Genomic DNA, 16,148 nt, shown 5'->3' on the forward strand with positions numbered 1-16,148 from the left:
TAAATTTCTTTCTTCCTTTATTTAAAGTAATAAAAAATGATAAAATAAGTACATATGCTTGGAAAACAGGATTTAGTTGAAATATTTAGATAACTCACAGGTGTTCCTGGTGCTACCCGGGACACAATCACAGGCATCTTCTGATCATAACCTCCCTTAAAAAGACAGCAAGTCAAACATTAGTCAAATATTAGCAAAATAAGAACATCTGAATTTAAAAACTGAATACAACATAAATTTCAGACTACCTTTACATTGAATCCAAACCTTCCATTTTCATCAGGTTTCATTCTGATTAGAACAAGATTATCATGTGGAATGCCACCATTTGGCTTAAAAAGACAAAAAATAAATAACTTTTAGTTGTCTTCATTTAAAATCTATCCTTCAGGTATACATGAAGCAAGTTTTTGGTATGCTTAATTACCTATAATATGTAAAGAATCATAATTCTAATCAAATTGTTAGCCCCCAAAAGTAAATTTCTTTGACTAATAACTTGCAGTTAGTTAAACTGGTATATTCTTTCACGTATTCTTGCCACCACATGCTAGACCATAAATGCCAGGAGGAACAGGGGCCATGCCTGTCTTTATTGACTGCTATATTCCTACAACCTGGCCAGATTCTCTTATAAACATATATATATATATATATATATATATATAAAAGTACATATTAAGTACTCATAAATGTTACAGGGATTCAAATGATACTTCCTCTGCTTGATACATGTGCTTTTTAAAAACAAGAGATACAATCCACTTCACCCATTTAAAGTATATAATTCAATAATTTTTACTATAGTTACAGAGTTGTACAGATATCATCACTATCTCATTGTAAAGTATTTTCATCAACCCCCAAAGAAATCTTATAGCCATTAGCAGTCACTCCCCATTCCCCCAACTCCCATTCTTTAAAGCCTAGTCAATAACTAATACTTTCTATAGATTGTGGATATTTGATGTATATGGAATCATATAACATATGGCTATTTGTTAGTGGCTTCTTTCACTTAGTATGTTCTATGCTTGCTCTTTGAAGAAAAGAATCTAGCTAATTCTTATTTATGTTTCAAGATACAGGTCAGAGATGATCTCTTCTGGGAATCTTCCCTCAACCCCACAGCTGAATTGGTTCCTATTATATATACTCCCTGCATTTCCTATAATCACTTCTAATTATAGAATTCATACTGAGTTACATCATGGCACAATTTGTAACCAAAGAATATGCTGAAAAAGAGAAAGTACTATAATATAATTTACAACTAAAAAATACCACAGTACAAAAGATATTTCATTTACAATTTAAAAAATTCAAAGGAAAGTGAGAAATTTGAGGAAGCTACTTACAGTAGGTTTTTCAGGGGAAGATGGAACATCAAATGTTTCATTAATATGATTTTCTAGATCTTGCTGAGAATGTGAATAATGAATTTGGTTCCAACTGTTTTTCTTAAATTGTTTGGGTGGCAGAGCTGGAGGCTGTCCATCTCCAGGAGACTCCTGTGATCTAGGAAAAGAAAAGGAAAAAAATAAATATTTCGGAAGTTGTCTCATAGAATTTATTTTTTAAGTTAGGGTCAAGTGACCCAGATATTTATAATGGTAGGAGACAGGCTTTAAATATCGTATCTATTTGTAAGTGCCACTTTTTAAATGAAAATTTTCCTATCTTTAAAGTAGTAAATCTAATTTCCTATTTTATCAAATATGTAAACAATTATACAATAAAATACACTTTAAAGGTATCCCTAAGATATTTATTAATCTTCTATAACAATGTACACACCTTTCTAAAAAAATTTTTTAGGGTTTTCAGGGGAGTCATGGGTAGCCAGAGAATAATGCAGGTAAAGAGAATTCAGAACTGAGAATTGGGCCGTATAAACACCTCATCCAGTCTAATTAACTTAAGAGATTAGCCTAATCTATTTAGAAATAAATCATAATTCATCAGAGTAATGAACTCAATGTGACAAGGATTAGAAATCTGGGTAAGAATGCCGAGATCATCACGAAAAAGACAAAACTGGATGAGATACTGTCAGAGTTTATGATTTAAGGTCAGAAAGCAAAAATCAATTAACATTAGAGAGCATAAGCCTCAGTTTGTGGCTGCTAGAATTGTTAAAAAGAACTAGGTATTACAGGGGAAACTTTGAGGTAGAAATTCTAGCTTTTAAGAGCAAGCATGAAAAACAAACAAACAAAAGAACAAGCATAGGAGGCCAAGGTGGGAGGATCACTTGAGGCCAGGAGTTCAAGGTCAGCCTAAGCAACATAGTGAGACTCTTCCTTTACAAAAAAATTGGCTGGGTATGGTGGCACACGACTACAGTCCCACCTACTCAGGAGGCTGAGGCAGAAGGATTGCTTGAGCCCAGAAGTTGGAGGCTGCAGTGAGCTATAATGATACCACAGCACTCTAGCCTGGGCAACAGATCAAGATCATGTCTGAAAACAAACAAACAAAAAACCCACAAAAAACAAAATGCTGAACCCCTAAAAAACAGCTTATGATTCATTAGGCTTCTTTTCTTCCTTGGCCATGGGACTAGCCATGACTCAAACAGGGACTGCTGTCATTCTGGGTTCCAGAATAAAGATAATGTGGAGCAGAGCCATAGCTGACTCATGATGTACATATGATGTAAGAAAGAAGTAATCTTTGTTATTGTAAGTCACTTTAAGTTAGGCTTATTTGCTATCATGGCATAATGTAGTCCAAAACAACTGATACAGATTACTTCCACAGGGACCTCTAGATATGTATGTTCTCCTTAGTAGAGAAGTTGGGTGTGAACTTACTAGAGGCTGGCTGCTAGATACCTGGTAGATATGGGTATTGAAGCTGAAAATATGATTAGTGCCAAGGAAGTCAGTTTGGATTAATAATGCATGGTGTGATTGTATGGTCCTCCAGGGAAGTTTCTTCTAAGAAAGAACAGAATCTTTTTGAAATTTTATAATCTAGTATAAAATATAATCACCTAACTAAGCAAGTAAACAATAATGTCCACTCAACCTGGATGTCTGCGTAACAGGGCACAAATGCTCTAAATTCTGCTAAGTCTGTAAGGATTGCATCAGAACACACACCCTTCCTTTTGAACGAAAACTTCACTGAGATCTGCTTTAAATGGCCAGGAATTCCAGGTCCCAAGCACAGTAAGTAGTTTTTATGGTACTTTCAACTGCCAAGAACCCAAATCCCTAAGGGTAAATATATTCAAGTCAATTACCATGTCCTACGACATGAGATTAGAGGAGATAGAGATGGACATCCCTTGGCAGAACCTCATAGATGTGACATTTCTAAAAAGCAGTTGATAAAGAATTTCCAAAACTTTACAAAAATCAGAAGTTACCTGATTCCACATATATAACAAACTATAGAAACGATCCCTGAAAGTAGAGTCTTTGACTCCACATGTATTAATCAACAGGTCTCACCCTTTACTTAGGCATAGTGTAACCATTTCAGCAAGGAGATTAGAAACTTTTTTCTGGTTTTGCATAGTTGTCATATCTAGGAAGCATTTAGCCTCAAAACTAAAGGCTTGTGGGAAAGAATATAAGGTTGAAATCAGATGGAAATGGAGTTAGAACAACTTTCTTATTCTTCGTCCAGCCATCAGTCTAACTATAGTGCCAAAATATACAGCAGGATAACTCAAGCCTGATCTTTAGTGAAATATCTAAGTGAGCCAAACCTGGTGGGTATGGGTGTAACAGTGGGAATCCTCAGTTACATGAGAAGGGCAACAGTGACATTATGGAATATTTTGCTAAAACTGCTAAATCTCTATTTCTGGGGTCAGTTCTTAGGCACATATAGTCAAAAAACCCTTCAGAGATAAATTTCATTGTGCACATCTCATTAGAAATCACTATCTTAAAACAGTGGTTATAAATTCATGGCTTATGGGCCAATTGTGGCTAACATACATTTGGCTCATTTGTTGTTTTTATAAGTGAGTTAATTGACTACATTTTAAAATTACACACAAATCTGGATTTTCAAAATGAAAAATCTGGAAGCTCTGGAAAGAATGGACCTACAATACTAGTTGCCAAACACTGGACAAAGCCAAGTGGCAGCTGTTGCCTTTAGATGAGGGCATGGGCACTCTAATCCACATGCCCATGTTCACTGCTAGATTCCAGTGGGTATGTGGGCATGACCTTTCTTAAATATTCAAAATAAGCAGGAAGACACAGATAAGAAGAGAGTACAAGTATATGAGCTTGGGTTGGGATTTAAGTCAAATTCTAAAGAAAAGATTAAGGAGAATGGAGTCTAGACATAGATGGACCAAGGAAAGGACAGTAAACTTTGGATTTCATAACAGGGCTACCTGCATTCTCATTGTCTTATGTAACTTTCTTATTAAAGTAACTTCTCAGAGAGGGGCAGGCAAAGCTCTTCAGATGCCTGCAGAAAGTGAGGTTGGTCTGGGGAGCTATTTCAATTTAATTATATGCTCTTCCAGTAATCCCAGCAACTGATTCCTCCTTCTACGCTTCCAATGTAAATAGCCAAACTCTATTTATATACACATACAATAAAGTCTGTAAAAATAATCAAGAATGTCAACATAGACACCTGAAATTCATATACTGGTCAAAGGTTATTAATTACATTTTTAAGACATACTCCAAGAGTATTAACTCAATTTATCTTTTGTTTTTTTCGAGACAGAGTCTTACTCTGTTGCCCAGGCTAGAGTGCGGTAGCGTCAGCCTAGCTCACAGCAACCTCAAACTCCTGGGCTCAAGCAATCCTTTTGCCTCAGCCTCTCGAGTAGCTGGGACTACAGGCATGTGCCACCATGCCCTGCTAATTTTTTCTTTTTTCTTTTTTTTTTTTTGAGACAGAGTCTCACTTTTTTGCCCAGGCTAGAGTGAGTGCCGTGGCGTCAGCCTGGCTCACAGCAACCTCAATCTCCGGGGCTCAGCGATCCTACTGCCTCAGCCTCCCAAGTAGCTGGGACTACAGGCATGCGCCACCATGCCCGGCTAATTTTTTGTATATATATTTTTAGTTGGTCAATTAATTTATTTCTATTTTTTGGTAGAGATGGGGTCTCGCTCAGGCTGGTTTCGAACTCCTGACCTTGAGCAATCCGCCCGCCTCGGCCTCCCAAAGTGCTAGGATTACAGGCGTGAGCCACCACGCCCGGCCCCTGCTAATTTTTTCTATATATTTTTAGTTGTCCAGCTAATTTCTTTCTATTTTTAGTAGCGACGGGGTCTCACTCTTGCTCAGGCTGGTTTAGAACTCCTGACCTCAAGTGATCCTCCCACCTCGGCCTCTCAGAGTGCTAGGATTACAGGTGTGAGCCATTGCACCCAGCCAACTCAATTTATCTTAATGAATAATAACTTCTCTCATATCTAATGTAGAGAGCTATTATATGCAATCAATCTATTACTTAAACAGTTATCTACAAAGATGACTTTCATAGGCGAACCATGCATTATAATCAGAAATTATAATACATTTTATTTTATTTTTTTTTTTTGAGACAGAGTCTCACTTTGTTGCCCAGGCTAGAGTGAGTGCCGTGGCGTCAGCCTGGCTCACAACAACCTCAGTCTCCGGGGCTCAGCGATCCTACTGCCTCAGCCTCCCAAGTAGCTGGGACTACAGGCATGCACCACCATGCCCGGCTAATTTTTTGTATATATATTTTTTAGTTGGTCAATTAATTTATTTCTATTTTTGGTAGAGACAGGGTCTCGCTCAGGTTGGTTTCGAACTCCTGACCTTGAGCAATCCGCCCGCCTCGGCCTCCCAAAGTGCTAGGATTACAGGCGTGAGCCACCACGCCCAGCCTATAATACATTTTAAATAATGTCACAAAATAGACCAGTTCTTAAAAATGATACTATTTCTAGGCACATACACACACAAAACTGCCAAATATAACCAAATGAGGAGACACCATATACTTGGGAGAATAACCAGGCAGCATAGTGAAACATAACTCTATTAGGAATAGTAGCCCAGGTGATAATAGCTGGCACCCTGAAGGGAGAAACCTATACTTTAAAGAGAAGGCCAGCACGTACTAACAGGTGGCTTAGACAGAACTAGGGAAAAAGAAATCAAAGAAAGAAGTAACAGCACTAACGGTCCAATAAACAACCTGAGAATCTGGGCTGCAGCTAGAGTCTTACAAGTGGAGGCGATCATCTGGCTTTAAAGATGGGAGGTGGAAAAGATCAGTCATAGAGAAAGTTGGAAAGAAAGGTAATCCTGAAGGGATCATTGTTGTTAATTATTAAAAAGAAAAACGAGGCGGGGCGTGGTTGCTCACGCCTGTAATCCTAGCACTCTGGGAGGCCCAGGTGGGTGGATCGTTTAAACTCAGGAGTTCAAGACCAGCCTGAGCAAGAGTGAGACCCCATCTCTACTAAAATAGAAAAAGTTAGCCGGCCAACTAAAAATAGAAACAAAAAATTAGCTGGGCATCACCATGCCTGTAGTCCCAGCTACTCTGGAGGCTGAGGCAGGTTCGCTTGAGCCCAGGAGTTTGAGGTTGCTGTGAGCTAGGCTGACACCATGGCACACTAGCCCGGGCAATAGAGTGAGACTCTGTCTCAAAAAAAAGAAAAATGAACAAGATAAACCTTGAAAATCATGAATTAAAAAAAAATGCTAAAGGTCTGACTGTGCATACAAACCTGTCACAGAAGCAAAAAATTTATTCTAACTTAAGACTAGAAAATAAATAAAAACAATATTCTTATTAGACACTAATACAAACTTGCTAGGAATGATGGCTCTTTTAAAACTTGTATTTTCGAAGATACATAACAGAAGATTATGTCTCATTTAACTGTAATCACTAGTGTCATTCTATTTTTCACTGGGAATTCAGTCTCTGTCCTTAGCACCCAAATATAAGTAATCAAGACTTCAGTCATAGATGGCAGATAAGTATACTGTAGTTATAGCAGTTTGGGGACCTGCAATTAGTCTTGCTGTCACAAAATACAGCATCTAATATGAGTCCCCATGGCTTGATATCTTCAATTCATACTGTCTTTGGTTTTTTTTATTTCTTTGTCCTAGAGCAGTCTAGTATTTGTAGGGTTCATAATATATTGCGCTAGACTTGGTCAAGACTAGAATGGGAATTAGGTAAAACTGAGTTTGTAGATGGAAGTCATCACTTCCAGTAGCTGAGGGGGGCAGAGAAAAGGCAAAGCTGTGAGGACTAAGCAAAAGGAGTTGTCATGGTATGGACAAAGCTGCAGGGGACTCATTAGATAGGACTAGCATGGGATAGTCTGTGAAAAGAATGGCTCAGGGAAATGGACTTAACACTTGAGGATTCTGAAGTCTGTGTAGAGTGTCTTGTGATTTGGGACTTAAGGATAAAGTTGAGAATGTGGAGAATTCCTTACTGTGTTCATCCACATACCCGTACTTCAAAAATATGCAGGCACATAAATTGTTAATAATATATTAAAAGGTGTCAGAATATATCCCAAAAGCTTAATTGAAAAAAGCTACATATAATCATATGTTCACAGCAACCCTATAAGGTAGATATTAACACCTTATTTTTATTTTATTTTTTTTTTTTTAATTTTTATTTAATAGTAGAGACGGGGTCTCGCTCTTGCTCAGGCTGGTTTTGAACTCCTGACCTTGAGCAATCCGCCCGCCTCGGCCTCCCAGAGAGCTAGGATTACAGGCGTGAGCCACCGCGCCTGGCCTTAACACCTTATTTTTAAAAGGTGAGAAAACTAAAGCTTAAAGAGATAACTCATCAAAGGTCACCTAATTAGAAGTGATGGAATCAAGTTTTAAACCTAGTTTGAATCCAGAACTTGTACTCTTACCATTCATTATGTTATACAGTTGCACCTCAAAGAAAATAACTACAAAAAGCAAGAGAAAAGTTATTCTAAATCAGAGGTTTCTAAACTTCTTGTAGCAGTGGAATCTTTTCTTCAAATGAAATACTACTCAGAAGCCAACTTATGAAATAGATAAAAGCTAAGCACCCCTTCTACCTGCCAGTATCCGAGGCCTCAACAGAACACGTAGGAGTTAATCAGAGCGTATCCTGAACATGGCTACTTTAAATCACTTCATTTTGGTTATAAATGGTAATACTGCTATATTTGAAAATCTAATAGAAATTACTTATATTTTAATGAACAGAAAGGAAGACTAGTGGAGATCAAATACAATCATATTTACTTTAATTGATAACATTTCTAATTTAATGGTACTACTTATGTTAACTTTTTCTAAGAAAGTTTTTCTAAGAAATTTCTAGAAACTAGAAATTTCTAATTTCTTTAACTAATTCTAAAAGTGTCCCAAATACACAACTTTTTTTTTTTTGAGACAGGGTCTTTCTTGCTCAGGATACAGTGCAGTGGCATGATCATAGCTCACTTAATCTCAAACTCCTGCCAAATGCCCAATTTTTACACTGGGGATTTTCATCATAAATAACTTGCTTATCTTAAACTTTGACCTTTTTTTTTTTTTTTAGATGGTCTTGTTTTGTCACCTCAGCTAGAGTTTAGTGGTATCACCATAGCTCACTGCAACTTCAAACTCTTGGGCTCAAGTGGTCCTCCCACCTCAGACTCCCAAATAGCTGGGACTATAGGTACATATCACCATGTCTGGCCAATTTTTCTATTTTCTGTAGAGATGGAGTTTCCCTATATTGCTCAGGCTGGTCTACAACTCTTAGGCTCAAGCAATTTTCCCATCTTGGTTGGCCTTCTAAGGTGGTAAGATTATGGGTATGAGGCACTGTGCCCAACCTGATCTTTTTAATTAAAAAATTTTTATTTTAAAGAGACATGGTCACCCCATGCTGGGGTGCAGTGGCTACTGCAGTGGGGAAGGGGGGAGACGGTGATCATAGCACACTATAGGCTTGAACTCCTGGCCTCAAGCTATCCTACTGCCTTAGCCTACTGAGTAGAGAGGAACTGTGCTTGGCAACTTTGACATTTTGGAAAATGTTAAGTGGAGAGCAAATAATGAAAACGTCAAGTGCATTATGTTCATAATAGAGCAATATGTACATAGTAGCAAAAATTTGTAAGACCTGTCAATCAAGATGTGGGCAAAAACGTTCCCAATGTATTTCAGTCTAGTCCACTTTAAATTTTCTCACGAATGCAGTGAAAGCAGCATATTTTGCAGGCAAAGCAGCTCTCTGTTGCTGCCACTAGGAATTTGTATACTAATAAAAAAAATTTTAACTACCCAATTCACATACTGTGATTATTATTTTTATAGATACCAGAGCTTCCTTGTTACACATTAGGAGTATATTAGTATTTTTGTTATGGATTTATTAAAACAAACATCTGTTAGTATTTTAAAATTATTCTAGAGCTACTATTTATCTCATAAAATTACAAACAAAACCAGTCTAATTTCTATGAAACATTTAAAGAAAAGCAAATGGTAGACTATGATCTTATTTTTATCCCTGCCTATAAATAGTAACTTTATTCTAAACAGTACAAGTAATCTCCTGTACGTACTTAAGAAATAGAGAACTTTGTGAGATGATTTTAACTGTCCATTAAAAAAATGTGAAAAATCTTAAAAAAAAAAAAAAAGATCAATTCAGTATCTATTGAAATGCATTTGGCCAATGGAAAAACTAAAATATATGGATTAAAAATTGCAAAGAATTTTCTCTAAATTGCACTCCCCCCCCCCCCAAAAATCAACAAAATTCTTGTTTGGTATACAAAGTTTTCCCTGCTGGTTCTAGCAGGGAAGGCCTTAAGAGTTTTTGTTCTGTAGATTTGGACATATGTTCTAAGTGTAGCTTTCTCACCTATAAGATGGGTATTATATATCTTTCCTAATTCATTGAGTTCTCCCAAATAGAACACTGAGATTATATAAAAGTGACTGTAACCAGCTAATGCAAATTATTATCATTAGTTTACCACTAAGCTTATCTGTTTAACCCTTTGCACTCACTTGCTTTTTTCTCATTATCCACTCGACATTATCCATACTTGACATCTGAGTGCAAAGGGTTAAAACTCTCTCATTATTCTTTAGGTTAAAACTAGCTGAATTTCAAATGCAGTGTTACAGATTGAAAATTGAATACAAACACATAAGCTTTATGAAATATATGCCTAAAGTGAAGACTCCAAACATTTTACATTCTTCAGACATAGAGAAGCAAAAACTCTTCACAGTTCTACTCTATACTGAACTTGCTTTCCCACTTTAGGTCAGGAAAGCAGAACATAGGTATTTTTAGGTAGCAAATGATTTTGGGGGTTTGTGATTCTATAAAATAATTTACATATGGAAAGATTCAAGTGCGTGACTTGTGTCTTTCTTTGAAAAATGTCCTTTAAAAAACAGATTAAGATAATTTGGTTAGGCTTCAAGAGTTATATTGTTTTGCTTAGTAATAATTAGGCTTGTGAGATTCTACATATGGTTCATTTTTATGTCATGAGAGTATATAATTTTTATTTATTTTTATTTTTTTAGAGACAGGGTCTCACTCTGTCACCTAGGCCAGAGTATAGTGGCACCGTCATAGCTCACTGTAGCCTTGCACTCCTGGGCTCAAGCAATCCTCCTGCCTAAGCCTCCTGAGTAGCTAGAACTATAAGAGTATGCCACCACGCTTGGCTAATTTTTAAATTTTTTTTGTAGAGATGGGGGTCTCCCTATGTCTGGTCTTGAACTCCTGGCCTCAAGTAATCCTCCTGCCTCAGCCTTCCAAAGTGCTGGGATTAAAGGCATGAACCTAACCCTAACCAACCGCTGCTGATTTTTAAATCAAATCAATTAACATTTCAATCATGTCCTGAATTACTATACTTTTTAAAGTTTCAGAATTAGAAAATACAAGATTAAAAACCAACCAAAAGGTTTACAATTATAATTTTTAAAGTTATAAAATATTAAATTTCCACACAGAGGTGAGGAACCTGCAGTCTTAAGGCCACTTGTAACCTTCCAGGTTCTTAAGTGTAGCCTTTTGACTGAATCCAAATTTTACAGAACAAATCCTTTTATTAAAAGGGATTCAGCAGAGAAAGATGAAGCTTTTCTTGCCTACCATGGTGCTTAAGAAAGAACAATCTTGAAATCAGAAGGCTGCAGGTTCCCCACCCCTGGCTCCCTTAGCCAACCAAGGAAGTTTTTGCTACCCAGGGACAACCATGACCCTTCCATTTCTCCTCTACCCATCACTCTTGCATCCATCCTTTTTTTAACCCTGATCACATTCATTTTATCTTATATACCCCTCTTCTCCTCCTCAACACTTAATGGGTCTTTTTACCTATCTATATATCTTTTAAGTATTTTACTTTTTTCCCCCAATTCTCTTCACCATGTTTTACTTGCAGATGAGCTATCTGTATTATATAAGCCAATAAATTAAGATATTGCATATTAATGTGAGAATATACAAATTAGGCATTAAGCTGATGGGGTATAAATACTCAATTAAGAAGCTGAATTTATGTTATCAATTAGTAGGCTATTATGAGGTAGGCATGGAGTTCAGAAATGATGTTTACAGGCTCTTTGTGACCTATTGTTCTTTAATTTTTTTTTTTTTTAAGAGATGAGGCTCAAGCAGTCCTTCTGCTTTAGCTTCCGAAGTAGCTGGGATTATGGGGGCCTGGCTTGTTATTTTATTTTCCCAACACTGTCTATTCATCCTCACAGTTCCCTTACTTTAAAAATATTAAGAAAGCTCTACCGTTTACTACCCTACTCTCTGACCACAGTGCTACATTATCTGTAGAAATATGAGTGTATGCACCAAAAACTGAAGAACAGTTTGAGTCAACAAAATAACAATACAGTGACTAGGTGGGAGGAGGAGAGGTAACCAGAACTTTCCAGAACACATAAATATATTTACAAATATATAAATTTTCAAAAATGGCATAATTAAATTTTGTATCCAATACCCTAACTTCCCAGATTATTTCACATATAGCAATTTGGAGCATTTAAAAATACAGTTAGGAAGCAAAATGAAAAGAGGTCTTACGGTGATGATTCCAGAACGATGCTATTAGCTTGTGTTGATGATGGAGATCTCTGATTCACAAATACTTCTCTAGGGGAAGTATGAACCACATGATCTACCAAATGACCAACCGAAGATGGCCGTAGCCGTGTTCCCTCTTGCGTGAATGCAGAATTTCGGCTAAATAAAGAGGAAGAAAAACTGAATGAACTTATGCTTTAATTCATTTTTTCCAAGTTTCTTACTTATATGGTCCCATCAGAAAGTGGGTGTGTGTTTTTAAGTCAACCCTGTTGACTAAGCAGAGTCTCTGACAAAGACAGTGTGATATTAACAGAAAGAACACAGAATGGGAAGTCAGCTATCTAACCTGCAGACAACAATCTGTCACAAGGATTTTATCTATTCAATTACCTATCTCTAAATTACCTATTTATCTATTCAATTACCTATCTCTAAATTATCTAATTACCTATCTCTAAATACCCATGTTTCTAGGTTTTCTTAGCATTTATAAAATGAAGAGATTAAAACACATGATTTAGTTTTATCTTTTAGTCTGAATTCTTTAATTCTTATAAATATTTTTATTTATGGGATTTTAATTCGTAAGAGTAGACACTAAATAGCATTATTTCCATCCTCATAAATGACAGTCATCCTCATAAATGACAGTCACATACATTATTATTGTCATTATAATTATTAATTACAATAGCTAATATTTGAGCATTTATGTGCCAGGCATTGTTCTAAGCATTTCATTTAATCCTTATAACAATACTTAAAGAAAGATCATGTTATTATATAGTCTTATAGATGAGGAAAAAGAGACAGAGATTAATTAACTTGCCCAAAGTTCAAATGTACAGTGACTCCAGGTGCCATCCTCTTAACCACAACCCTGTACTGACTCTTTAGAATTAAAACAAATCTTTTTTAGATGATACCTACAATGGTTTCATTAACCAGAAAACTTAATCAGAGCTACTGCTATTAATTACTTGAATCATCTGGTTTAAATTTCTTGTATCTTCTATAACCTGCTATAATTGTTTAATGATGTTGGTATGGATAAATGGCTAGCTGGAAAAAGGAGCAAAAAAGGTCTGAATTTTCTTCACACAAGCTGATGAGCCTTTGAATTTATGTACTCTTTTGTAAGGAAAAATGATTTAGTAATCTGCAATTAGCAAGATAGAAATTATTCAGTTCACTTTTTCTAGCAGTAATTTAACATCTAAATATAGTGTTCTGCCAACCAAACTGCTTATGTAAATATTTTAGTTCCAATATGATAGAAATTTATTCTTCAGCTGACAACATCCATCAATGCCATAGCTTTTAGAATTTAGTCCATTTTTATTAAACATTAACATGCATAAAATATTTCTAAAGGAAAGCCTCTATTCCATACCAAAATTCAAGTACTTTATATATGAACCTTTTGGGTTACCAAAATATATTAATATGTTGACACACAATTGTTTACCATTCTCTTAATTATATACATACTCAGTATCATATACAACATATTTGTTATTATAAAATTAAGATAATCAACATCTCTGGCTGGTATAAGTTTATTATCTTGTTATTATTTACACGAAAACATACACCTTTTTTGAGAAATGCTAGACTGAAGTACATAACAGTATAAGTGTTTCATAGCACAGCAATAGCTAAGCTTATGGTAACTGGTGTTGGAAATTGCCTTTTCTAGGCCACAGAAAGTGCTAGAGCTGTGGTTAAGGTGGGAGTTTATATAAGAGAATCACAATCACTTGGAAAGCATTTTCAAACAATATATGCTCCCCTAGAAATTCTGTTGGGAATCCACAGAGAAAACGATTATTCAACAGCACCCATATATAAGATTTTAAGTCTACTAATAGATCTTCATTTATTGGCTAGGGACCCTAACTGTGAAAGTCAACTGTTGAGGAAAGTGAAGGTCCTCATTCAATGCCCTACTCCCTAATTCCCCAAAGCCTTCCATGCCACTTCTGTAATGAGCAGCAAGTGAAGAAAAAATAATGCTCTGTAGCAACAAAAATCATATTTGACCAAAAGGCTTAAATCTTTACATATTTTGATCTTCAGACAATGGATATATACAGCCAATAAAAATTAGCAAAATTCACACCTAATGTTGGGCTGTACTTACTGATTAGGAGTTCCAGGTGGAGACCGTGATGGAAGGCTTTGTGTTTCCAACCTGTCATCAGATACTGAATTTCTGCTGACTACTTCCCAATCCATTAATTTCCGTGCCAAGGGCTTACTTGGGGATCTGCAGAAATAGTTTAATTAATATGTAAAAAGTTTTATTTTTATACTCTGAACTACGAATCAAATCTAAAGTTTATTTTAATAGATCATATTCTATGAGTCAATATAAAAAGTTTACTTGTAAGAATTAATGTATTTAGAAGCTCTTTTACCAAATAATTTCCTAAGAAAGTACATTTGCTTTATATGAAGAAGGAAGAAAAGATAGGCTAGGAAGAGTAGAATGGATAATAGGAAAGAAGAGAGAAAGAAAAAAAAAGGAAAAGAAAAAGGAAAACAACAAGGAGTAGTTTGCAAATGTTTCTCAGATGTTAACAATATTATAGATATTACCTATTTCTATTCCAGAGTAGCTGGAACTCTAGCTTATCTTGGGATGTATTAAATAATACCTAGTACATTATCTCCTGAAGACCTTTAAATCTAAGTTCTGATCCTTTGCCTCAATGAGGACAGAACAAAAATATAATTAGGCATGTTACATTTTATGTGTAATTTTTTAAATGTATAGTGGACCAGTAGTGTTTTTCTTTTATCCTTTTCTTTTTACAAAAGCATTTTGGAAGGTTAATTACTCTGTCTTGTGGTGAGAAGTAGGAGGATATGTTTTATTACCTAACTATAGTCGGTTATCTAACTATTGTCAGTTATCACAGTGATAAAGACAAGAACTAAGTGATCTTTTAAGAAAAAGATCTTGATATTGATTTATTTAGATCAAAAGACATTGACTTATGCAGAGACCATAAGACCTTAGAATTTTAGGAATGTTAACATCCTTTTCCCCCTTTCCTTAAGTAGTTTTATTATTTTTTTTATTTTTAATTATTATGGATATTTAATAGTTGTGTGTATATATATATATATATATATTTTTGAGTCAGAGTCTCACTCTGTTGCCTGGGATAGAGTACCATGACGTCAGCCTAGCTCACAGCAACCTCAAACTCCTGGGCTCAAGTTGTCCTACGGCCTCAGCCTCCCAAGTAGCTGGAACCACAGGCACATGCCACCATGCCGGGGGCTAATTATATATACATACATATACATATGTATATGTATGTATATATATTTAGCTGGCCAATTAATTTCTATTTTCAGTAGAAACAGGGTCTTGCTCTTGCTCAGGCTGGTTTCGAACTCCTGACCTTGAGTAATGCGCCCTCCTCAGCCTCCCAGAGTGCTAGGATTACAAGTGTGAGCCACCATGCCCGGTCAATAGTTGTATGTCTTTATAGGACACATGTGATGTTCTGATACAGGCATACAATGTGAATCAATCAAATCAGGGTAAATGGAGTATTCATCACCTCAGGCATTTAACATTAACAACTAATATCTTTTTACATGCAAATTCAGATACTGGCTGAAATTAATTGAAAATACATGTCATCAATTTAAATGTCTAGCTTTTTGAAACATAGAGCCAATATGGAGGCTAATGAATGAATTAAGCTTGTAAATAGTTTTATATTTCAGTAATAAATTCACTGAAGCACACAAAAATTATGTTATTTTCCATTATAGCATAATTAAAAAAAATCAGATTCTGTTATCCTACTACATAAACTAGATCATAAAAATTTAAGAAGAAGCCTCTATTTGTGTAAAATAAAAAATCAAGACTATTTTTGGTTATAGTTCATAGGATTCATAGGTCTTCATTATGTGAATTTGGATTTACTTTCAGATTTTCCAATAATAATAATAACGAATTACATGTAGTACTGTATTTATTTACTTTTTTAGCTTATTGGGATTTTTTCCCTTAAAATTAGCCATTATTTTTTCTTCTCACTACGTACTACTATGCATGCACTATTGT

At 35.6% G+C, this 16,148-nt stretch overlaps 1 protein-coding gene across 6 annotated transcripts in view; it reads right to left on the reverse strand.

Moving 5' to 3' along the window:
• Nucleotides 1–16,148, reverse strand: part of PTPN4 (protein tyrosine phosphatase non-receptor type 4) — a 225,519-nt gene that overhangs the window by 37,303 nt on the left and 172,068 nt on the right. For all 6 annotated transcript variants that reach the window (XM_012749752.3, XM_012749750.3, XM_012749751.3 and 3 more), the window contains 5 exons: nt 14,199–14,324; nt 12,053–12,211; nt 1,359–1,518; nt 249–332; nt 99–155 (listed from right to left, as the gene is read on the reverse strand). In XM_012749752.3, coding sequence (XP_012605206.1) covers nt 99–155; nt 249–332; nt 1,359–1,518; nt 12,053–12,211; nt 14,199–14,324 — 586 coding nt within the window. The remainder of the gene's footprint in view (nt 1–98; nt 156–248; nt 333–1,358; nt 1,519–12,052; nt 12,212–14,198; nt 14,325–16,148) is intronic.

This window comes from Microcebus murinus, chromosome 8 (assembly GCF_040939455.1).
Source record: "Microcebus murinus isolate Inina chromosome 8, M.murinus_Inina_mat1.0, whole genome shotgun sequence".
NCBI classification, from domain to species: Eukaryota; Metazoa; Chordata; class Mammalia; order Primates; family Cheirogaleidae; genus Microcebus; species Microcebus murinus.